Source organism: Alligator sinensis, unplaced genomic scaffold, assembly GCF_000455745.1.
Source record: "Alligator sinensis unplaced genomic scaffold, ASM45574v1 scaffold1567_1, whole genome shotgun sequence".
In the NCBI taxonomy this organism is placed as follows: Eukaryota; Metazoa; Chordata; order Crocodylia; family Alligatoridae; genus Alligator; species Alligator sinensis.
In genome coordinates this window covers 675,034-700,827 of record NW_005842646.1, presented here as the reverse complement: position 1 = coordinate 700,827, position 25,794 = coordinate 675,034, and the positions used below count along the sequence as shown (strand labels likewise).

At 41.2% G+C, this 25,794-nt stretch overlaps 1 protein-coding gene across 1 annotated transcript in view; it reads right to left on the bottom strand.

Annotated features, from left to right (window-relative positions):
• Nucleotides 1-8,103: 8,103 nt before the first annotated feature.
• HPRT1 (hypoxanthine phosphoribosyltransferase 1) overlaps nt 8,104-25,794 on the bottom strand; it is a 25,510-nt gene continuing 7,819 nt past the window's right edge. Inside the window, exons 4-9 of the mRNA XM_025215468.1 lie at nt 22,376-22,441; nt 20,810-20,827; nt 16,754-16,836; nt 14,122-14,168; nt 11,572-11,648; nt 8,104-10,985 (exon numbers count right to left, since the gene is read on the bottom strand). Coding sequence (XP_025071253.1) covers nt 10,938-10,985; nt 11,572-11,648; nt 14,122-14,168; nt 16,754-16,836; nt 20,810-20,827; nt 22,376-22,441 — 339 coding nt within the window. The 3' untranslated portion in view covers nt 8,104-10,937. The remainder of the gene's footprint in view (nt 10,986-11,571; nt 11,649-14,121; nt 14,169-16,753; nt 16,837-20,809; nt 20,828-22,375; nt 22,442-25,794) is intronic.

Here is a 25,794-nt window from a genome sequence, read left to right as displayed (position 1 = left end):
AGGCCCTCCACGAGCCCCGGGAAACCCGGTGCAGCCGGGGGGTGAAGCGAGCACGGCACCGAGCCGTGAATTCTGCGCACGGAAACGTCGCCTCCTGCTCCCAAGTGCTGCACCCCCAGCCCGGGTTTCACGGTCTGGTCGGCTCGAGTTGCCTGGGATGCTCGGGAGGGGAGGCTAAGCAAGGGCTGCGAGTCGGGTTTTTAGTGGATGTAAGGCTGAAAATGAGCGTAAAGGATCACAACAGGGCTCGGTGCTGAAAAGGCGAAGTTACTCCAACTCCTCCAACTCAAAGAAAGTCGTGGTGCTTTCCCCATCCTCTTACCTTTCAGCCCTGCTTGCTTTGTTAAAAGCCCCTAAGATTGCATTTATTTTGCTCACCAGCACGGGTCTACTTCTGCTAGGAAATCGCTTTGGAAATGAAAATTTCCACACCCTCCCTCCAGTTTAGGCTTGGGGCAAAGATGTAGTCTAAAAAGCATCTCTCACTAATGACATGACCTGATTAATAATTCAGGTGGAAGAGTGAAGAGGAGGAGATGAGCTAAATGGTGGGCTTAAATATCTTGGCTGGGGGATCAGGAGCAAGGAAGGGCTGGAGAAAAATCACCGAGGTTGCAGCCTGCAGAGGTGGAAGACGGGTGGAGTGGGACTGAATTGGCCCTAGGCGAAGGACAGGGATCCGAGCCTTGAGTTTTAACGAAAGAGGGATGAAGACGTGATGGTTGAAGCAGTGCATGAGCTTGGAAGAGGTGGTGGCTTGGACACGGGAGAAAATGCACGAGGACGGGACAGCACAGAGGGCGTGGGGCCGTGGAAAACGGGGGGACAAGGTGCCGGAGGACAGGATTGCAAGAGGAGGAAAGACAGATGGAGCGAGACCCAGCCGGCAGCTGGGATCAGCACCTGATCATGACACCCGCTCCGAGCCTGGGGAACTGCTGTACGACAACGCCTAGTTTCCAGAGCTTTCATATGACAGCAAAAGCTTGACTTTTCTTCCTCTTTTCACGGCACTGGCCGCACCATACCGAGTCTGGATCTGCGATGGCATTGGGAGATTTTGTAGAAAGCAGGAATGAATTCAAAGCAAAAAGCACAGCCTGCAGCAGGCACCGTTACAGGTGAAGAAGCATCGTTTTCGGATTCAACATACTGTATTTTAAAAGGTGAAATGAGGTGCTGGGAGGCACAGCTGGTACCATGGGGCAACGAGTCCAGTTTTGGACGTGAACTCAAAATTTGGAAGTAGTTTCTGATGGTGAATTCACAGCAGAGGTGCTGTCCCATGAAGATATGGAGAACAAATCCTGCGCTTTGTATACGGGGCAGAATTCAACAAGCTTGCCTGCATAGGAAGGGCAGCAGGATCTGACCCATGGTGTAATAACCTTTAGATAGCCCTACATAACATTCCTGGAGGAGCTGACATTGCCTTTCTGTTCGGTGCAGCGTAACATCAGCAAGCAGAACACAATGCTGCATCCACTATTTAAACACGCCTGCAAGTTACTGGCTTCACACTTTTTAAAGCTTTCGACTTAAAAAAATCATGTTCAGTGGCGGAAAACAAGGCTTTGTAAACCCTAAGGGGGAAAAAAAAGCCTTGATTTAATACACTCTTTTGTGAGCGTTACACTTTCACTCTTACTCTTTCTCTTTACGGGAGTAAATGAGTAACAGCGTAAAATCCGTACAGCTGGAAAACCTAAGTATGTGTTCGCAATTGAGACTTGATTTGAAATAGAGACCCTCCTTGATGCGGGCAGTCTCGTGCCCGCAGGTCTGCATGGGCACAAATTCCAGTAGTTGACCATCTAACTCCTTGACCGAAGCAGCAAGCCAGGCGGATAACTGGATTTTGTTTCACTTGCATGTGCAAACTGAGGACCCTAGTCACATAAAATATTTCCTACTCACTCTGTAAAAAATAGTCATTTCATATTCATGGGCATTTCAGCGGCGGTCATTGAATAACGATTTTTAGTGAAAAATGTAAAGTGGAATTAATCAGAGGAGCGATAGAGTCATTCAGTAATTCTGAATTCTGTGCTTCTTTCCTCACTTACTTCATATGAGACGTGTTCGGTGGGTGAGTCGAAAGAGGTTCCAGACCGCCGGCCCCCCTTCCCAAATCTGCCGTCTAAGAGCGTTTTTTTACAGCATTACTAACAATAAGCAGTGAAAACGTGACTATTTTGTTCAAGACAGACGTCCAAGTCCAGCCCTCGCAGCTTCAGTTGTTCCACAACAAAACCTTCTCAGTAAAGCACGTGGCTCAGTCTTACACACGGAGAGAATCGGTTGCTTTTCTGAGCCTAATCAAACTGTACCACCTTGTTTTATAGTTGTAAAGAGATATTCATATGAAAAAGGTGGTACCGTGGAGCCTAGAAGTTATGCAGCAAAAGACCCAGAATAGAACAGATTACCCTCCCCTTCAGCATCTGTTCTCTGCCACAGGATATGCACCTCCTGACATGGGTTGTTATGAGCAAGAATCCTGGTTTTCTCTGATTTAAGAAAATCCCCAATTTTCAGTTAAAAAAAAGCAACCCCAAATAGACATTTTTCCATGATTAAATGAAATACCATTTATAGAAAGATATACTGATTCTATGATTAAAAGGAAACACCGCTATATCTATCTATATTATATAGATATATAATGTATAGGTATACACCACTATATACAGATATATAGATATATCATATAAATAGATGGATATCTATCATATAGTTAGCTAGCTACTAGCTATATGATATCTATATCTATCTTAGTGGTGTTTCATTTCAGTCATGGAAAAGTGTGGATGTGGGGTTACTTCTTTTAAAACTGAAAATTGGGGATTTTTTAAATCGGAGGTCCCCTGGTTATGAGATGTTACACTTCAACTGAGAGGGGGGGAATAAAGCAACAATCTCAGTGAATACATGCAGCCGATAGAAAAAATGAGAGAAAGCACACCCACCCTGCTTAAACATAGGGAACATATTTGCCCGTGGCACATTTAAAAGAATATTTAACAAAATAATATGGTGTAAATAAACAGACACATATTGATGTGTTGGGAGCCATGGTTCTGTCTCTTCGAAGACACGTTTGATAACTCCAGCGGAGAGGTTTTTCACTAAAGAAGTGATACGGTGCGGCGTGAGAAATCAGCCACGTTGGAAAGCTGAACCCAGGCTGGAAGAGGTGCAGAGGGATCCATAGGGTGATTTTGCAACGGGAGACAAGCAGAGCTTGGCTTATTTATTCCATTTCTATGACACCCTCTTCAATGAGGGTTCAGGACAGCTTATAGTAAGAGAGCAGAATCACTTATAAGCAGAACATCGTAAAAGGGAACTAGAGTACCAGCGTGGAAGAGACCCCCTAAACAATGTCTTAGCCTAGTGCTGTTTGCCAAACGCCTGCCCACATAAGAAGGTTTTACAGTGCTCCAGAAAGATGAGTAGAGCCCAAGTCTGGACTCACAAAACAAAAACTGCTACCAGTTAGGATTGCAGCCTGTAAATACATTAAAGACGTGCACGTCACAGAGAGAAAAGAACTATTGAAGCTAAACAATAATGTTGGCCGATGGTCTAAGCTGGCTATGAATTAATTTAGGCAGGAAATTGGGAGGATCCCAGCCACTGCAGTAATGGGGCTGTAGGAGAGCGTCCCAATTGCAGACCAGATTCTCGGCCACTTTTGAAGAGTTTGATCAGTCGCTGAAGGGGTTTATAGCGGGTGGGTTTGGAAGACAAGGTCTAGCTCAGACAAATCAACCGTTCCCTTCTACTTTTTGATTTCCTTCAGTCCAAAGACTCAGGCAGGCATGCACTAATACCAATATTTTGTGTTCACATTAATAGCACCCGCTGCCTCTCTTCCCTGGCCAGGTGCTCCGGGCTCTCCTATACTGCTTTTGCACTTGGGAAGAGCACGTTGTAAATATTCATCAAGCAACCTTGTCTTATTTCAGCTCTTTCCTTAGAGCTGGCCTTTGACTTTTTCTCTACAAAGTCAGCTCACACACAGACCACAGCCCGTTATGGGGACTTGAATGGCCAAAGCTCACTTGTACTCTGTTTCAGTTGCTTTATCTCATCATGCAGACTGTAAGCACCTTGCAACAGGGACTTTGCATTTGCTGGTTATGCAGAACCTACTGCCATGGCATCCTGGGCCATGACTGGGGCTCCCAGGCACTAGGGTAATACACATAAGTAATTCAGATTTTATGCCTCGCCGTGCTGGGAGCACTGATGAAAGTCCTGGGCAGAGGGTGTGGAGGCAGGAAGTGCCTCCTTTCATCAACAGCGTTTCCTCTGACTACATGAGGTGGTGACTTGAGCGGACGCCAAGCAGGCATCCGCTCCAATTGTCTCCAGACGGGATGATAGTGTCTATGCTGTGAAGCTGGGAGAGGTGCAAAGCGGGGCGAGATAATATCATCCCGGCTTTGGCTGAAGATGTGGAAGGTATGCAGCCACCAGGGAGAACAAAATCCAAGTCGCAGCAAGGGATGATCCAGCAAAGCCTGCTGCAGCAAACAAAATGACAACCGAGCTCCCCAATGAAGCGGTGCCTCAGTGGTTCTGGAAAAGGAACTCGCTGTGATGGGAGAAAAAGACAATTTTAAACATTTTTTTTTGTTAATTGAAAAGCGAGTTCCTGCCAACCATCACAAAAGCGGCAGCTGCATTTATTTCACGCAACCCCCTTCCTGAACACAGGTGGGATTCCCGTCAAACAACGGAGGGCATCAGCCTCAGAGCATCGCTCCAAATAAAAACTCCACGTAGGTTTTTCTCATGTTAGCCATCTGATAGAGGCCAAGGTCTCACTTTACATTGTGCACGAGCAAAAACACATCCTTACCTCTCATAGGAAAGCATTTTTCCTTGAGTGCACAACAGGAGACGTGTCAGAGATGAGGGGAAGGAAGCCAGATGCAAGATGCCCATTGGCCAAGTAGTTTGTAATTCATAGCAAGCAAGAAAGCCAACTAGGTTATACTGCCATGAACCTGGAAAGTTACATCATCCAATATGTGACCTTCCTAATATGAAATTATTTTTCTGGTCAAATGCCTCTGGTTAGAATATTTTTGCCTGTTTCTGGGAGTGGGAAGAAAGAAGAGAGGAGCAAGAAACCAAGAGAAAGGAAAAACCTGTGATAAATGCAAGGACCATTTTTCAAAGGTGCCTCCCTCTGTGAGGGTTAGCACACCTTAGTGCTGCTTATTTGTTGGAAACTTCAGAAATCAAGTGATTGGGTCACAAATTGGAAAAAAAAAGACTGAATGATGCTGAAGATCTGGCTTTTGCTGCTCTTCTGTAAGTGAAAATAATTCCTTGGAAGGGATATGGTGTCTGGGACAAAACCCTGGGGTGTCAGGATGGTCCCAGAGACCCTCCCCCAGGTGTGTGCAAGCTTATGGGCCTCCCTCCCTGCTGAATGAGTATGCAGAGCTTATGATTTTGCCCAGAAATAAAAGATCAAATTCACCCAAGGAACCTTGTCTGCCTATGTCCTTAGACCAACACGGCTACAACCCAAACCCCTGCAATTTACCCCAGGCATTTAAGTCAAACAACAGAGAGAACAGAAGGGTTTACTACACATGGAAAGAAAAAGTGATCAAATGCTTTGACACCAGAATTCGGTAACACAGAACCGACACAATCCTCACTCTGTTTTCGGACTGCCACCCAGCCCTAGGAAAATCCCGGGGTCAACCTTTGCGGAGCCAGGGAATCCTCTCCAGTGTCTCTATCCGCGGCTCCGTGACAGCACCCATTTTGCCCCCAGGCCGTTTGGGCTTTCCCAAAGTGCTCAGCCTGCCAATAACCCTAACCCTCTTCCTCCTGAAGTCACTGGGAATTGTCTCTCGAATTCAGCAGAAGTGCAGCTGGGCCAACACGGAGCACTCGTGAAAATCCTGCCCAAAGGCTTTTGCCCATCCAGCTCGACCACGTCTCCAACAGGCAGCGTTCAGCAGAGGGCGATGTTCTCTGCAAAATGCAGCGACTGCACCGGCAACGACTGCACCCACGCAGTAACACAGGCATTTGAACATCCCCTGGATTAAGCAAACAGAAATAAGTATGTTGGGAGGGTGCCAACTCCAGGTGACTTTGGTTTACCATGTTACCGCTAATATAGCGAGTTTACAATTGTTTGGGCCAAATCCTGCTCTGATTTATATCGTGTTTTCATTTCCATCGAAGTCAATGCGATTTCAGGTGGTATAAACTGGGTGATGGATGCCAGAGGAACTATCTGGCCACACAGCCAAATTTCCATAGACAGGTGTGCTTAGGGTTGGCAATACAGGTAGACCTACATATAGAACCAAGAGAACATTTGCTATTTATTATTTTTCTGGCTGCACTTGTGAAAGTGCAGGGTATTGAAGATAAATCTATTGCTGTTTGGGAGGAACTCAAATACCAGAGCCGTGGAGAACCTACTCAAATCTGTAGAGACTGGAGAATATTTGGAGGCAAGCTGCTTTATAGCCCAATCCTACACAGCGAGCTGACTACCCTCACCTCTTCTTTCTCGTGCTTTATCTCGGCAGTCTCCTCCACCCCTTGCTATCACTGTAGTCACCAAAACCCTCCCCCCGACCCTTACTCACATACACATACTGCATGGAAGAGACCTCGAACCCTGAATCCTGTACTGAACAACTCACTGTAGGCAAATTGAAGATTCTTAAAAAGCCACTGGCAGGTGAATTGACTGGTTGAAGACACCAAATTTCCTCTGCAACAACCAGTGATGTTAGTTAAATGCTGATTATTGAGGACAGGGTAGATGCATTTACATCTGGACTAACACAGCATGATGGACCTGAGGTCTGCTGTCTGCCCTGCTTGTTTTAATGTGATTCAGAGATGTTTTAAAGCCTCAGCATCTGATGAACTGAGAAGAGGATGAAGCGTAACAAAAGCATGTCTGCCCTGAAGAGTTTGTAGCAATCCAAATCAGCTCTGGTCCAGCTGGGCACCAGCCCAAGTGACATCAGACAGCTCTGTTACTTGATTCCTGTTAGTTTGTTCCCTCCCTAAAAGCACCTTCCCCATTAAAAAAACAAAAAGAAAACCTCACCTTTGTCTCTTCACCTGCCCGTTTCCCTCCCCAGTCTTCACACAGCTTCTGCCTCTCCCAGAGTTGTCTCTTTCAGGTCTGGGACCCAGCCGCATGCCAGCATCTTTACAGAGTCTGGAAATTATTTTGCAAACAGAAGTGGTTCTCAAACCTGCATTTTGCTTCTGAAACAAATTCAAACCCTCCTAAGGTTAATTCATATACAGAGGCGAAAAATTGCATCACCACCTAAGGACATACATGTCCTCTCCTTTCACTCAGAGAGCACGTGGAACACCTTCAAGGCCCGAGCTTGCAAGATGCCACTGGAACGGGAATGCAGAATCAGCCCCTGGATCATCCTGTAACACCTTACTACACCTGCATCTCCTCAGGTCTGCACTAGTGACTCGACACAGAGCAGAGGCTGAAACGCAAGGGCTGTGGAGTTAATCAGTTAAGCTGTAGGATCGCAAGGCAACATGAATGTTTTTGTTCCTCTGGATCCCCAAGGATTTCTTCTATCATAATAATTTATAAAAGACCCCCGTAACCAAACTGCACTGAATCTTTGGAAAGGTATTTGGTCAAGCCACAAATCTTCCTCTACAATATTTTCACTTATAACCAAGAAATGAACCCAGCATAAAAAGAACAAAAACTCCATGCCGTAGAAATGTACATCTGTGGTGTTAAAGCAGCAAAATAACTTCCCCATGACTCAAATTATGAATGTAAAGCTCACTAAATTACTGATGCAGAGGAGATTACATGTGAAAGCCTGTTGGCATTCAAAACCAATCATCCTTTCATGGTATACATTTAGGCTTCATAAAATCTGGAACCATACTCAATTTCAAATTAAATGAATGTTTAGACATGACGTTTTTCTGTATACTTCTGAATGTTTCAGCAGCCTATATTTGGGATACAGAAGGTGTGTATTTAAGTTGGAGACAAAACTAAAAAAATCCTTTATACTAAGACTATGAAGTTAAGTATTTTCCATTTGTTTTTAGGTTAGGAATAAGTAATTTATTTCAACGTGATACATGTATTGTTTTAAAAATCCTGAACTGCGGTAAGTCTGAACTGTTCTAGTTAGGGTAAGCTGCTGGGGAAGTTTCTTGTACTGAACGGTATCTTTTAATAAAAATAAAGGAGATAAAGTTTTCAATCAGAGCAGCACTTAGGGAGGATAAACAAGTTTTCATCTATGCCGTATACAAGATTTTATATACACAGTACAAAAAAAAAAATCTCATTTTTTAGTATTTCAAATTCTGTAAAAACAAGCTTTGAAGTAAGAGTTTCACAAATGTAATGGCCAATCAGTCCACACACAAAGCTAAATGAATTAAAATCTGAAGGCCCTGTGACGAAGGCCCTACAGGAGAATGGAAGGCCGATCAAGTAGTTAGGACAATGTCATGAGACTCAAGGTCCTGAGTCCATTTCCGACTTTGCCAGAATTCCTTCATGGCCATGAGCAGATGACAATCTCCACACAGCTCCATTCCCTACTTGTAAAATGGGGATAATATCTCTACTTTTCTCAAAGGTACTACAGATAAATCCATTGCTGTTTCGGAGGCATTTCAAATACCAGAGCCGTGGAGAACGTACACAAATCTGTAGAGACTGGAGAATATTTTGGGGCAAGCTGCTTTATGACCTAATCCTATACAGCCTGCTGAATACCCTCACCTCTTCTTTCTCGTGCTTTATCTCGGCAGGTTCTCCTCTGCCCCTCGCTATCACTGTAGTCACCAAATGCCTCAAACACGTTAATAGATGTATGCTCAGAGCCCCACTGTGAAGCAGGGAACTATTATTCAATCAAGGGGAATGGAGGCGGCTAAGTATTCTCAAGGCTCATACCTTACATTCAGTTTGCACTAAACCGGGACCTTACAAGTGCAATAAGTTGCGAGGTTTTATCAATGTATCTGCTGAAATATTTATTTTGCTTCTCTTGTGCTTTTCCAGAACTGCAGAACGTACCATCTATGCCCAAAGGTAAATTCCAACGGCCAATTTCTGCCCTGGACTAAGGACAGAATATGCAGACACCATTTTATAATCTACAGCAAAATGGTATATAGTCACCTTCTGCATAGCAGACCTAGAGGAACACTTTGGAAAGTTAACTATAAAACTGTTATCGCTTGGACAACATAAAGCACCATTTAGTTGCATACAGCTCATACTATAATATTCATTAAGTGATACCTGAGGTTTACAAAAGATCATCTACTGATTATGATTTACGTGTAAGCTTCATTTGGTAGATGATACATGTTTTAGTTATGCCAATTAACTAGTACACCTGTAGCAGAACACACTATGCATGGACATTACATTTCGGAGGAAGTGAAGTACTGGGGAAAAATATGGAAACACAAGTAAATGTCAAAAGGGAAAACCTCTCTCCAAAACATGCAAATAAATTTAAACGAGCTTGCCTGGCAAGAAACGAACGTTACATATTATGCACTGAACCTCGTAAAGTCCATGCAATGTGATAGTCTACATACATTGTACAAGAACTGTGAAAGTCAAGAGACTGAAAAACATAGCAGAAAGGCAGACTCTGGAGTAAGGTAGAAGAATTCCTGCATTTCTCAAGATATCGACAAAACACATAGATAACTCAACAAAATGACATACGAAGCAAAAGATCACTCACAAAATGGTTTTTTTTCAGTTGGTGTTTTTAATGAACATTTATTTTCACTCTTTACTTTGCTAAAGCAGAACAAGGAACCGTGTTGAAACACCATTTTCTCTTAAATCTAGTTTGGTATAGAACATAGAAGCGTTTCCATATTTTTCACCCAGTATTTTATATATAGATATATATAGCATATAATTGAAAACTCTGTAAAGCCACCAAATGTACAGTCTGCCTTCACTGTTAGAAAGACTGTTATGATAAAATATCATTAGTGAGAAGCATGTTTCAAGAGCACTTTAATACATGGAATGAGTGCTGTAGGTGTATACCATTTATTTTAAAGAGACAGCCTTTATTTAAAATACTTTGTTTTGTGGACCATATAGAGCAAACATTACAATATTTTTTCACAACTGTAAAATATTACAATTGCTTATCTTTAGAAGGCAATTCCATTGCCTGATGAATATTTGAAAGAACAACCGATCTATAAGAAATGGGCAGTCTAATTAAAACTAATGTTTAAACACTCTGGTTTGTTATTCCACTTCCTTTCAGCCCAAAAATGACATTTTTCACTCAGCCTTCCTCTACCAGCAATAAGGCAACTCCAGGAGATGTGGTCAACTCCTTGGAGATTACAGATACTGTAATTGGCTGCTCCTCATATTTTCTAACACCCCAGGGTGCAACTATCCAATAATCACAATCACTTCTGTGCAGTAATTAAAATATAAAACTTAAATTACAGATTTTTTTTTTTTTTAAATATTTCTAATAGACTTCCCTATCATAAAATGTCTTACATTTACAGTACAAGAACTAGTTCAGTTCTGGGTTGATGAGGTTTAAGCAATTTGCCACGTCAAGAGTTAAACTCTGGAGCTCACAAACAGCAGAACCCATCCAGGGGCAGCGATAGTCGGTAGATAGTGCAAATCAAAATAAGGAGTGCAGAACTGCACTGACTGTTTGACATTTCTAAAATAAAAACGAACAGGACAAGATTCTTATATTGTACATGCAATAAGTTAGAGTAAGCATATGACACTGAGGCTGGAACATTCGTTCTATAGCTTTAGCTGGTGTACCGGAGTTGAAGCCTGTGAAAGATAGGACTCAGTAAACAAAATGTTTCAAAGCTCTGTTGTCATAGCACTTGAACACGGCGTCTCATGCTTTGTATTTCTGTTTTCCCGTCTCACTAATCACACAAATATGCTGAAACAAAACAAATAAGCTCATGTTAGAAAACGAATGCCTACGACCAAGAACCTGGAGCTTTAGACGTGTATTCAACGCTGTGATTCCACCGAGAAAAAAACGCACCGCACGTTTCAGTGTTGCAGTTATTGCTCAGTAATTTAACAAGATGATTTATAGAAAGCAATTTTCAAGTCTATTTTGCATCACAGTTTGAACTCTCTTTATTCCAGTGCCTACCATCTATAGAATAAAACTCAGGAATTAGAGGCAACTTAACAGTTAACTCCGATTCCAAATTATCTTTCTTCTCTGACCCGTCCACAACTAACAGTAAGACTTATTCTTTGTAAAACAGCTGGGAGAGCAAGAAACCTCTCACCAAAGCTGTTGCAATATTTCACAGCTAGGCAACCTGTGTTCTTCACAGAGCCCAAGTTAGTCTGACTACTGCACTGGAAAGCAGTTTTGATGTTCTGGTTTTCCCTAGGCACTATCATCGGTAACAGAACAGGCTGGCACTGGAGTGTAAGTTTTCATAGGCAAAAATTTGAATTTGCCTTCCTCCTCCACCCTAGGATTAAAAAACAAAACCATTACTTACATTCAAATCCCGAAAGTATTCATTGTAATCTAGGGCATATCCCACAACAAACTTGTCTGGCACTTCAAATCCAACAACTGAAAAAGATCATAATTCACCAGCTTGTCAGACAAACAACCAAACAAATGAGATACTGTCATGTTACATTAAAAAAAGGTTTGATTTATTCCATTCAAGATAAGATTCAAAACTATTCAAAAAATCTAATGTGCTTCCAAGAACTAGCATATTTCCTTTACTTGTTTCACTCATCTTCTAAAGTGAAAACAGGCTAGTTCTATATTCCAATTCTATTACAGCATCCTAATGCTGGAGAAAGACATTTAATCCAAAGAAAAACCTCAGTTAAAAATGTTCTTATGAATCTAAATTCAGGTTTTATCTGAAGGTTTATTCACAAAGGAAGAGTGACTTATCCAGCAATAACTGGTTCTTGGGGGCATGCTGTCCACATGGATTCCACTTTTGGTGTAAACGTGTTCCAAGCATGCAAGAGTGTCTCCTTGTTAAAAGCCCCCTACCCAGAGGGGCAACAGGAGCCAGGCTTGATTACCCTTGCTTTCCCAGTGCAGAATGCAGATGCTACAGAACTATGTGGTAAAGAGCTAGGAGGATGATCTGAGAATACATCTGGACAATAAATCTCAAAAGAGCTGTAGTGAATGGAGGATAACCATTCCTTCCTTGGCCAGAGACTGCTTATGTGGATTCTACTCCTGGCGATTCACAAGCAATGGCCTTGTTGCTGGCGGGAGGAGGCAGTTGCCCTGATCACAGTTTACCTGAATTAAAAAAAAAAGACTACAGGACAACACCGCTGAAGCATGCGCCAGATGTTGATGCCTCAACAAGGTAACAGTGCTGGGTACGAGCACAGACTGAGCTCTATGGAGACACCTTGGAGGTATCAGAAACCTGGGTGCTTCCTAGTGAAGCTGCCTGGAGAGATCTTAGTTCAGCCAAGTCACAGATCATCGTGGAACAGTCCTGCAATGCATGCTGCCTGACCTAATACTACAAACAGTCTCAGGGAGTTCCTGAATAACTCTGCCCTGTCTGAACAAAATGACAGGATCCCGACCACATCAAGGGTGTGCAGTTTGTTTCCTTTTGACTGGAGTAAGGCTTGGGAAGGAAAAACAGACAGATGCAACTTCTGATTCAAATGAAAGTTGGAGTCTATTTCTGGAAAAATTTCAGTCACTTGGGATGCAGTAAGTGGTGGACTAGCCATAAGTGCCTGACTGTCTCCTGTGCCAGGAGGGCTTGTTAATGTAGCTCAGGCCGTACTGTGACCCTAGGAAACAGCAGGACCCTGGGCTGAGTGAAACACATGAAGAAATCTAGCAACATTAGGGTGAGAGACTATAATGTAACCGTGGTAAGCAGATATTGCCAACCAAGAAATAACTCCAGCTTCTTCAGTGGAAGCAGACAGTTCAGTTTAACAGGAATCAGGTTCTCAAAACACGGGAAAAGGGACATTTGCTCGGCCCAAACAAGGAATCTTTTGTTTGTTGGACATATCCATGGTCATGTCTGTAGCAGTAAGGGTTAACTCCCTTCCTGAGCTGACATGACAACAACAGGAAGCTGTTAGCCATCTTTGTGTGTGCGCTAATTGTTGCAATAAAGCCCTTTTGAGACAAACAAGTCTCCCTGCCTTTTCCGGTGCTATGAGATAGCACCATGTCTTTCTACAGAATCCAGAAAGTGCACGGCTGCCTCCCCTGTGACATGCCCGTCCTCACTCATCTCATGGACAGCCAAAGCCAAGTTGGCAGATGTGAACTGCCACTGGGCCCTTCACTGCATAATCACGACATGGTGTCCATGGCCTGCAAGGCAAGGATCGCATGCGGGTCTGTTCTAGGGGCGTGGTGATAGCAGCATACTCGCAGCGGTAGCAAAGGGAAGCTGTGGTAGCAACACACCAGCAGTGGTAATGGTAGCAGTGATACCAGTGGAACAGACAGGCAGTCCCATCCAGACACTGGGCACTCCCACCAGCTAACCACCCAGGGGGTGCTTTCTGCTGCACTGGGGCAGAAATCCCAGGGAACGTCTGGACACTAGACAAGTGAGGCACACTAGGATGTGTGCTCTTGCTAGACACAGGTCACATACAGAGAAGGTCAGGCCTGTGCCAGATGTGCTATCTGTTCACACCCATAGAGTCCTTCTTGTGTGTGGTCCACTGTTCCTTTTATGTCCTCAGAGAGAGGGGGGCACAAAGGGACTTAAGGCTCAGTGGACCCTGCTGACCAAAAGAACCTCAACACCAGGTATAATGGTCTGAAGTGCCGCAGAAGTGGAATCCACGTGGACAATCACTCAAAGAACCACACTGTACCTTAATACACAAAATGTGTCCAAATAGGGCCAACTCTACCATGTATTCTAGTGCATTCAAAACACTAGGTTCTCCAAGAATAATCAGGAGAAAAGGGAACATTCTCAGACTCTAGTCCAAGCCCACATCGAAATTTTAAACTGAAATATTTGTTGTTTGCTGTTAAAAAAAAAAAAAAAAAAAAAAAAATCACTTACAGTCAGGCCGATAACCCACGCTTCGAGGAGTTCTTTTCACCAACAAGCTGTCAAAACACCAATATAAAATTGAAATACAGACAAGCAGCGGATACAAGATGTCAAACTAGGACTTAACTGAGGTTAAGTGTGAAGAAGAATAAGGCAAGCTAAATTTATCCCACATACCCTCTCCCCAAGTGATCACAAGGACAGGGTCAAGACTTTTGCCTGACTCGTAAGTAGCTGACAGTCTAGCTCAATGATGCTTAACTAGGGTGCCAGGGCACCCAACGGTGCCACAAAACGTCCTTTGAAGGGTGTCCCGAGGTGTGCGGAGATATGCCCAGTGCAAGGAGATAAGAAAATAAGCGCAGGCTCAGGCTCAGTCCCTGCCTGGCAGATCCCCCACCCTCACTGCCCAGTCCCTCAGCAAGGAGGTAAATACTGTAATAAATAAGTTAATTGTTTAAAAGGGGTGCCACTCAATTCACAAATTTTATAGAGGGGGCCTTAAGACTAAAAAAGTTGAAAACCACTGGTTTAGCTAACGGACAAGGGGTACAGACTAAAACATTCCCCCAGACGTTATAGTTAAATGCAGTCTTCTTGTGAAAAATGATTCTGGAAAGTGACATAATAAGTGACATTTGATTTGGAAACCTCAGGTATCTTCATTTAAAAGAAGAAATGTTTTTTTCAGCTACATCTGCAAACTGAGCCTGGAATCTGACAACCTATCTGGGTTCTTAAACGCACTGTAAAAAGCTTTCTGTCCTCTCTCTGAACTGCAGGGGTCCTTGCCCTTTGGTGAGCGTTTTACAGTCATATCTGTATTCCCTTACACATGCAGTAAGATAGCATCATCCCCTTACGGAAAGATGGCAGGGAGAGAGAGAAAAATCTGACGTGGTCAGTGTGGATGCTCTTATTCTGGAACCCGAGGGCCTCATTTTGAATTAGACTGATCCACATCTATCCATGAAAAAAGACTATCCATATGGGAGTTAACCAAAAACTGCTGTTTCAAAATAAATCTCTGGTTAGGCAAACCTTACCTTCATCTTTTTTTTCTGCACTTACTATTCAGGTAGGTGTTCACTCATCAGTTTTCACAGTTTGTTAAGTTTCAGACATTTGAGTTTATGGTAATTTTGACTGGATGACGTTGTGTTGGGGCAATTACCAGTTTGGGGTTATGACCATACCATCTAGAACCTACATTAGTACAAGTCAGAACTCCACCGCTAAAGCTACATCACACAGCAGTGAAAAACCAGGCAAGTCTTTACAAGTATAAGAATGCAAAACTTCTTTGCACTTGTAGCATCTCAAAGATTTTCATGCTCATTCCTTTGATCTTAAACACATTTTCAGTGCAACAAAAAAGTTCTCACTTGCACTTTCTATTTTATTTGCATGATGTAAAGTGCAACAGCAGGGGCCCTTTTCAAAGGGCTACAATGACAAGTCACCCTTTGTAACATTCTTCAAATTCCTCCGTGTGCTACCAGACCTTCAGCAAGGAGTCTGCAACAATCTCACCTTCCACAGGTCACCTCAAGATCACTGGCAAAAAGCTGCTCAAGGCACCCCTAGCAACTGTTTTGATAATATTATGGCAACAAAACCTGATTAGGTGCAATTCCAAGCCCTGTTTATCTATAATTCATATCAATCAATACATCATCATTGTGCAGTGCACATCACGTTCACAGTGTGGCAGTGTAAGAGAACAGGTTATTAAGAATATAAGAAGTATTACTCTTGGCAAATATGAGTTAGTCCTGTTAAACTGTCCTCAGTATCGCTGGTCCTGGTTTATATTTTTTGTTAAGTGTTATAAAATAATTCGACAAAAAATTAGCAAAGAGTAACAATCAGCCCAGCAGTACTCCCAACTAGGGAACTTCACAGTGTGGTGGGTACATCCTGGCTCCTTCCACCTATGCCAGGCCAATAGCAACATGAGAATTTGCCAGTTGTTTCCCTGGTGTTGCAGCCTGATCCATGGAGGAGCAGACTTGTGTATAAGAACAGTTTAATACATTGGTGCAAATTAGTATGAATTAGCGGTGCATGTGGAAGAGGCAAGCCATGCTGGACTAGTTAGCTCAGGGAAATACTGGCAATAAATTACAAATGCTGAACAGGGAAAAAAAGATCCCAGAAAACCTGTGTCTGTATAAACAGATTTGTATGAATAAAAAACCAAACCAAACCAAAACAAAACCCCAAATCCCCTCAAAATCCATCTCTTATAGAAAGGATTTCAAACACTGGTAAGCTCCAGTCAGACTTCAGAGAGAAATCTCACTTTACAGGTGAAAAGGAGCTTCACATAAGGAAGCCTTTGAAAAAAAAAATCTCAGAATGAAAAGCACAAAGAATATAAACCTTTGTACCAATCATATACACAGACTCCCACCTTCTGACTATAGAAATCCTTCTGTAACAGAAGTACAAAAATATGAAATGTGCTCTTGCCAGCCTACATAAATACACATTTTATAACCAACGAAATGCAGACAGCAAACAAGTACAGTACTGTAAAAATGGCTTGAGCTTACACATATACACACCTGTGTAATTTATAATGTTTACAGTTCTTTAAAATTAAAATATACTACAAGTTGTGATACTTAGAACTTACCTGGCTACTTTCACCATCTTTGGGTTATATTGCTTAAGCAAAGACAGCAGTGTTTTCATTGTTTTACCAGTATCAATTATATCCTGTTAATAAAAAGAATGCAAGAAAGCTATTTAGGCTGTTCAAGTAGTATTTTCAAACGCTAACAAAAATCTCCTGTAATACTGAATTAAAATATGAATATAATATGAGACTACGTAAAAAAAATCAATGTTCTTCCTGCACTAATATAGGTGCATTACAAAATGCCATATTGTATTGATAGAGCAATATTTTATAATGGTTAATCACTTTCAACAATGCTTTTGATCACCATTAATAGCAACTATAATGGAAGCGATTATTGAACTGTTATCTACTGAGCTCTTCAAGTATTCATAGCTTATATTTTTTTTGTCTAAGGCTAGCATTGCAACTTATTTAATATCTAATCTCTATTTTAACGTAGTTGCTGAGGAGGATGCAAAAGCAATGGAGACAAAATATTTAAATTCATTAAAATATTTACGGGAAAAGGAATATTATTTACCATCCTACATGCGAGTTTGAGTCAAAAAAATTACATATGTAATTTGAGTATTCCATGGTAAGGATCAACTTCAATATAAAGTCATATTATGTAGTCAGTTCTGATACCTCATTCTTAATTCCAAGGACATATGGGAAATCATCAATATACAGGTTACAAGTCAAAGCATCAGAGTTGCTTTGAATTTCCCACTCCAGGTTAGATTAACACCAAACCGTCAGAGGGACATTCTTCTTCTTGACCCAAAATCCAATCTATACAAATTTAAAGTAGCAGATAAGACTTATTGAATCTTATCTTCACATGACTTCCCACTACACCACCTCAACTACTTGCAGGTTATGCCAGCTTGTGTCTGAAAATGTAAAAAATCTGAGTAGCCCGGATCTTAACCCAAGGCTAAGCAAAGGCTGTGGGTATGAACACTACCTAGACTGACGCATAGACACAGGAAATGCTGCCAAGTCTCCATTTCAACATCTTCCAAAGTCAAAACAGAAATCAGCTCCATCTATGATCTGCCAGTTTGATTCTGTAGTTACCCGAGGCAAATCTCAGTTTTCTAGAGACTTTTTGCCTAGCCAAGGAGATATTTTAGGAAACGCTGTGCTGTGGTGCGCCAGAGGACAGTGCTACAGCAAACTTCATTTTATTTCTTGATTGACAGCCAAAATGGTGATCTGTTACTGGGCACATATTTGACAAGAATCTGCCATGTAGATGAATCACTGAACGGATGAGAAACTAATTTGTTTAGCTGGTACTTGAAAGATTTAATTGTACTTGAAACAGAACAGAAACAGTTCAACACACTGCCTGTCTGAAGTAAAATACACTTCAGAGGAGACATTAATCATGTGTGGCTGTAGTATGTTTGTGCAAACAAAAGGAAGGAAGTAAAACTTGTACATATATATTAGGGTGGTGGGAGCATGAGAATATTTTGTACAACTTAGAGCCCTCTTGAATCAAAGCACGATGACTGCATAAAAACTTAGGTCCCCAATACTGGAAGTCTAGCGTGACAAAAGGAAGTGTCACTCACTCTTTTGCCTGGAGGGATGAGAATCTGGAAATCTCCATCACTTATTTATTTATGTAAATGGACCAGTTAATATAACTTTAGGCCTTGTTTAATTAATCCTGTTTACTTGTATATTGCCACTGCTTCTCTGCCCTATGAATATCAACCTCATTCAAGAACACTATTTACAAAACATTAACGATTACAATATTTCCTGGAGAAGAACAAGTTTCATCAAGAGAGGTACCAATGTAGGAACTACCCTATCAGCTAGCAAGGCAGATGGAATTGTATTCTTCCCCAAAAGGGTTAACTGCTTGATGATGAACACAACTGGCACCAAGTGTGTGCAGGAAGGGGAGGGGGAGAGGTGAGGGTATTCTGCCCAGAGTAGGAGATGCACATGTTAGAGATCACTTAGATAAGTTAGCTGTTTTCAGATCAGCAGGGTTGGATGCGATCTATCCTACAGTACTCAAGGAAATGGCTAAAGCAATTGCAGAGCCACGATTCCACACAGGTCAAGTCAGGCCCCAGAAGACTGGAAAAGGGCAAATATAGTTTCCATGTTTTAAAAAAGAAAACAAGAAGGATGCAGGGAAGTACACAGACTTGCTAGTCTAACTCTGATACACAGAGAAATACTGGAGCACCAAGAGTCTATTTATGATGGATAAGATAAGATGATGATGATAAAAAGACAAAGAAACAGTCAACACAAATTTGTCAAAAACAAATCATGCCTGACCAACCTGATTTCCTTCTACATCAAGCTGACTGGAGAAGAGCAAACGTTGGGATATCCTTTGTCTTAAATAAGGACATGTCCTTATACAGTCATCCTAAAGAAAGTCAACTCCTAATAAGTTATCTAAGAAAACATGGTTTAAATTAAACTACAATAAGAAGGTTGCATAACTGCTTGCTGAATTGTGTTCAAAGTGTAGTCATCAATAACATAGTATCTAACTGGGAGGAAGCATCAGAAGTGGGGGTCTACACAGGTCTGTCCTGGGTCCAGCATTGTTCAACACCTTCATTAGTGACCTGAAGGATGGAAGTGAGCATATATGCATTACATTTGCAGATGACACCAAACTAGCTAAAACAGGGGGCATTTCAGAGGGTACAATTACAATTCAAAATGGCCTTGATACTTTTAGAAAAATTGTCTGAAATAATTTATAAAAGGATGAGTCCCAAGCACTACACTTAAGAAGGAACAATCAAAGGCACAAGTAGAAAATGAAGAATGATTGGCTAGGTTGCAGTAATAAAGAATAAAATCTATGGGTTACAGTGGAAGGCAAACTGCATAGGAGTCAAGAGCGTAACGTTGCAAAGAAGGCTAATAGCATCCTGGGATGTGTTACACAGGAAGCGATTCTTGCACTCTATTTAGCACTGGCGAGGCCTCACCTGACTGACTGGGTCCAGCTTCGAGCGTTACACTTCATGAAAGATGTGAACAAATTGGCAAGACTCCAGAGGAGAGTGACAAGAATGATTAGAGGTCTAGAAAACAAGACATACACAGAAAGGATGGAAGAACTGGGATTATTTACCGAAGGACAGAGAAGACTGGGGGGAGGAGGGGAGGCATGGACAGTCTTCGAAAGAGCTGTTATAAAGAGAATGGTGATCGATTGCTTTCTGTGTTCACAGCTGACAGGACCAGAAGTAATGGTCTTAACTTACAACAAGATAGATTTAATTTACATATAGGAAGAATGGCTTAACTCTGAGGGTGGTTTAGCTCTGGAATATATTACATAAAAAAAGAGGCTGTGCAACCTCCACTACTTGATGCTTTTAAGTGTAGGTTAGATGAATATCCATCTGGATGGTTTAGAAAGGGCTGATTCTGCCTTGGGCTGGACTACCTGACACCTGAGGTCCCTTCCAGCCCTAATTTGTCTCTGATTCCATGTAAATACCCAGAGGAATACGATGAACCACTGTGGAAGGCAAAAGTATTTATACAATAAAGATAAGCTGACATTTTATTTTTACCTCAGAAATTATGCATGGGGACACTGAGCACAGTTTAATATTTTATGATTTTAAGATATAAAGAATCGTTTTCTCTAAAGCCACAGCATTTTTATTTCTTGTACTTTAGTTGCAATGCTGAACAAAGGTGTTTAATTCAACTGTGTCCTGTATACAAAGCCGTATGCTTAAATTAGGTCCCAGCAAAATGAAGGAACAACTACAAAGAGCAGAACATTGTACCAGGACATTTCCTCCTACAGCTTAGCACGTTATCATTGCAGAAAGGGCCAACTTGAAAATTCAGCTCTGGATTTTGCATCTGCTTAAATCTGGGGGTGCAGCTCATCACAAAAGTTAAGGGCTATTTGTAAGATAAGGACAGGATGCAGGTTTCAAAGCCTCCTCCCTGTCCCCACAAAACATGAAGCATTCAGATTCAGGGTGAACCCACGCTAGAGCATTATGAAAAATCATACAGTAGAAATCCCAAGTGAAGCATAATACTTACTTCTACAATCAAGACATTCTATGGGGGAAAAAAAAAAGATAAGAATCAATTAGTATCTAGTTGAAAAGAATGCTGATAAACTCTTATGCTAGCAATGCGATGAAATGTTTATACCACTATTTATATAGTTGCACATTTTCTAAAGTTGAAAACCTGAATAAATCTGTAAACTTCCTGCAAGCAATGTGTGTGTGTTATGCTACACTTTGCAAATTATATTAGGTTAACATTTCTAATACGATAGCCAGACAAATTTCATGGACAACTGTCTACCACATGCTGAATATTAATTGGTCTGTAAAATTTTTAGACTGCAAACTTCTAACATAAGCTTGTTCTCACCTGATGATAAGAACAAGAAACAATCCACACACGTTTTGCTTGCTTTAATGAAATATCTTATCACAATGGCACTTTTTAGGTGTTCAGAATTCTGCCATTAGTATCTCCTCTATATTATACTCTGGAATGTGTGTCTTACAGACTGATTATATGCCTGGTATTATATTTTATTATATGGCAGTAGGCAACCCCACGGCAGTGATGCCAGAATGTAGCATGAAAAGGCAGACAGCGGGAAAGGGCCAGAGCTGCGCTGCCACAAGGATCGGGCCCCTCACAGCTCCCCAGACATCCGCCCCTAGCATGCCAACATCTTAAAAGTCAAGGTTTTGGGTGTTTTTGGCACTCTACCTAAAAAACGTTGCCCTCCCCTGTTACATGGTTTTATATGGCTGGTTAAATTTTGTTTATCTTTCACTTTACTATCAAATATAAAATAGTGAAGATAACTAATCTATACAAGACTGTTCCTTTTGGGCACTTTAAAAAATACTGGTGCAGACACCATATAACTGCTCAGTTACAGAACTATTACTATGACAATAATACTAATATTGGCAATGTCACAAATCAACACTGTAGAGGCAACCCCCGCTTAGTGCTCTTAATTGGTTCCTGAACAACAGACCGTTAAGCAAAACGAGTGTTAAGCGAAACCGAAAGTATTTAATGAGAAGATGGAGACCACAATTGTTTTTAATGACCCAAGATGGCGACCACGAGTGTTATAATGAAACTTGCTGAGCGCTAAGTGAAATCAGTATCAATTTCAAATGAGCGTTATAGTGAACTAGTGCTAAGTGAAACAGTGTTAAGCGGGGGTTGCTTGTAAATTATCACAGTAACTACTTCACGACTTATACTTACAGCATATTTAGTAATTACTGACCATAAACACAGTCTAAAAGAAGCAGGTATGACATATGCCACAAACACAGATACTCCTTGTAATAGGAGACAGAGTCTGCGTGAACTTAAGTACTGGCCATAATCTCCGTCATGGGCAGGAAACACAGAACTGTTCTTTCCAACATATCAGAACATAAAAGCAAGCCAAAGGTTGCCACTTTGCTTTACCTTGATTAGCTAGACCATTATCACTATGCACATGAATATAAAGGATCATAGGCTGTGGGCTGCTAAATTCACAGAGTTAGAAAAATAATAGAGCAACATAAAAATGTGTAGACACTTACTTCTTTTGTTATGCAGTAAGAGACATACCTTTCCAGTCAAGGTTGAGAGATCATCCCCACCAATTACTTTTATATCTCCAGTTGACTGATCATTCTAGTTACAAAGGGAGAAAAGCAAAGGATTAGTTTGACCAGATTAAAATATCTATTTTTCCAATTAGCTATCCAAACTGTAAACCGTGGTACCATCCTGAAAATGTGACAGGAAAACACACAAAAACATGCTTTGTAGGACAGAGCATCTAAAAACTTATCTGTTAAATGGAATGTTACAGGTCATTACATTTAGATTTAAGTTAATGTTTCTGGTCAAACAATGTTTGAGATTTATATATAAAATATAAAGAAAGACACCTCTTCTGCATGGGAGGTGTCTGGTACTCCAACATTTTGGAGCTTCTACTGGAAGCCTGCAGGAGTTGGGAAGAAAATTTTCCCCCTTTGTATGAATTCATTTTAGGTTGTTGGGAGTTTTTTCCACCTTCCTCTAAAAACACTGGACATTGGCCACAGCTAGCAGTGGAAATTTGACTGGGACTCAGAATTATAAAAAGTCAGAGTTGGAAGGGACCTCAGGCAGTCACATCTAGCCCAACCCCCTGCTCAAAGCAGGACCAGCCCCAACTACACCATCCCAGCCAAGGATTTGTCTACCCGGGTCTTCAAAACCTCCGAGGATGGAGCTTCCACCTCCTCTCTGGGTAACCTGTCCCAGTGCTTCACCACCCTCCTAGTGAGAACATCCTTCCTAATATCCAACCTGACCTTCCCTTGCTGCAACTTGAGCCCATTGCTCCTTGTCCTGACATCTGCCCCCACTAAGAACAGTCCAGCTCCAGCCTCTTTTGAACCTCTCTTTACATAGTTGAAGGCTGCTATTAAGTCCCCTCTCTCAGTCTCCTTTTCTCTAGACTAAATAAGCCCAGTTCCCTCAATCTTTTCTCATAAGTCAAGGACTCATGAGTGCTCCTCCAAGGACTCATGTTGGTCCTCCCAGTATTTAGAAACTTCTCAGGTACCTGGCTGGAGAATCTTGCCCATATGCTTGGGGTCAAACCAATCACCAGATTTGGGGTCTGGAAGTTTAACAAAGGACCATGGGTTGTTTTGCATTCCTCTGTAGACCAGGGCATGCATGGTCTTCTTCCTAGAGTCACCTCAATATATTTTCAACTAGCAAGTTCCCTGCTGTGGCAGTGACAAGGTTTGGCAGCATCGTCTTTTCCACTGTGGTCCACATTTGTAGCACACTATAAGGTACATTTTTCTCAGGGTGCTTCATGTTTGTGGTTTACAAAAGTAATCAGAGAGGATGTTTTTGGGTAAATGGTTGCCAGTGCACCGGGGACTAGCCTTGATGACCCGGAAAGCCCTTCTAAGTCCTATGTCAGAAAACATCCGTGTAAGTCTATACATCCTGCATCACATGCTGGCATCGAAATAGGGGCACATGTGGCATGGTAGGGGTTGACTAAGGATGCTGACATAAACAAGCACAAACCGTTGGTTCCTAATCTGCATGCTGTCATAGGATGACAATTGGCATTTGAAACTGTATTCATTTAAAACTGGCTATTTCATAAAATATTATTCTTTTTAAAAAAAGGTAAGAATTCAGTCAGCAAACAGGTCAAACACAATTTATGATCTCGCCTAGTTACAATGTTTAACATCAGTTACAATTAATGTAAACTCCAGGAAGAGCTATCAGAGCTAGGAGAATTTCCTTGCATTGCAACAGTTACTAATCAAATCAACAGACAATACATCCCTACCAAAGCAATGCAGAATTTTGTTTCAATAAAGAGAAGCTTCTCATACAAGCTGCAAGTAGGCAGTTCTGGGAAAACTTGCAACTCAACAGGAATACTGCCAGGTTGCTCAAGGACATCAGTATTTCATTTACTGGCATCCAACTGACTTTGATAATCCTAACTTTTCTCACGGCCAACATTAAGTTTGAGTTATTCCCATTACTATATAAACTAAAAAAAAAATTAAAAATCAGCAACTCCCCCCCCCCCCCCAAAAAAAAACAAAACAAAAAAACCAGACTTCTCATAACCCCTTATTTTAATTTCTGCTTGTTTAAGGTAACTATCCTTTATGGAAGCCCTGTCCCCCAACACCTACTTACCATCTATTTCCAATTGTACTTTTTATTATTTTTCTGGTAATATAACCCCTGTTATCTTGTACTAAACCCCATATAAACATACAGAAAAAGGTGCACACAACAAATAGATGGAAGAACACAGGTGATAGACAGACTGTAATAATTTCCCTCTTTCTTTTGTTTTTTGGTAGGACAGAGTCAGTTCTTACCTACACTATACATCCTGCATCACATGCTGCCGTCATAAAGTAGGAATACTCTCACATTTATACTCTCACTCTGGCATTTATATCTCTTCGATGAATACTGAGGAGATATAAATGCCAGAGCATGAAGGGAATTGCTAAGTGACCCACACCAAGTTAGGCAACTCGGAATATTATGGCAAAGTTAAGAAAGAGAAAACATATTAAACAAATTCTAAAATTATTGAACTCGAGTATTCTCCTAAAAAATGCATTAATAGCTAGAGCTATATAAACATCAGACTGAACAACGTATTCAATCTTTTCTGCTCTAACTTCTACAGTACAGTTTTGTACAAGTAAAACCAGAAGTAATCTCTATTTTGAATTATTTTGCTACCATTATGTCTTCATATATTTTTTAAAGTTATGCTACCCCCTTGAACAGTAACCTGTTTACTAAATAAGGGTAATTCTTGTTTTAAGAAATCCCAGTCACTGTTTTAATACTTCCATAAGTGACCCGAGCCATACCTGCCCAACAAAGACTGCCATTTTTTAAATTAATCTAAAAAAAGATGTCTGAGCTGATGTGACAGGAGGCAGTGAGAGATTGAGCGAGAGACAGACTATGCATTTTAGGAGTGAAAGTTTGAAAAAGTGGTTAAACAAACCATACAAATGTGTTTAATTTACAGCATGTAAAAGACTTAAATACTTCACATGATAAGAAGCCTTCCTGCATTTACCCCACTAGATTATTAAGATAAGAGCTGCTTTTTAATTGTCATGGGTTTTTTAAATTTACGTTAATACCATTTACACTTGCTTTCTTATAGAACCATAATAATAATCCTCTCATGTATTCCTATGGTAAAAATTCCATTTTTCTTCCACAAAAAGATGACAAAAATACCTCATTACAAAAACAAGGGTGATGGGGGAAATACTATCAGTATTTGTTCTTCAACTATCATGTGTGTGCAATTAAAATATTTTTAGTATATAAAAACAAGTCACTCTACAAATTATTCCAATGCTCCGACACCTAGAGTACATTTTTAAGTGTACCTTTTAAAAGTTTTAATTTTGCCTACCTAAATTGTTGCATTGCAAGAAACAAATACCATCATCTTTTGTAGTTTC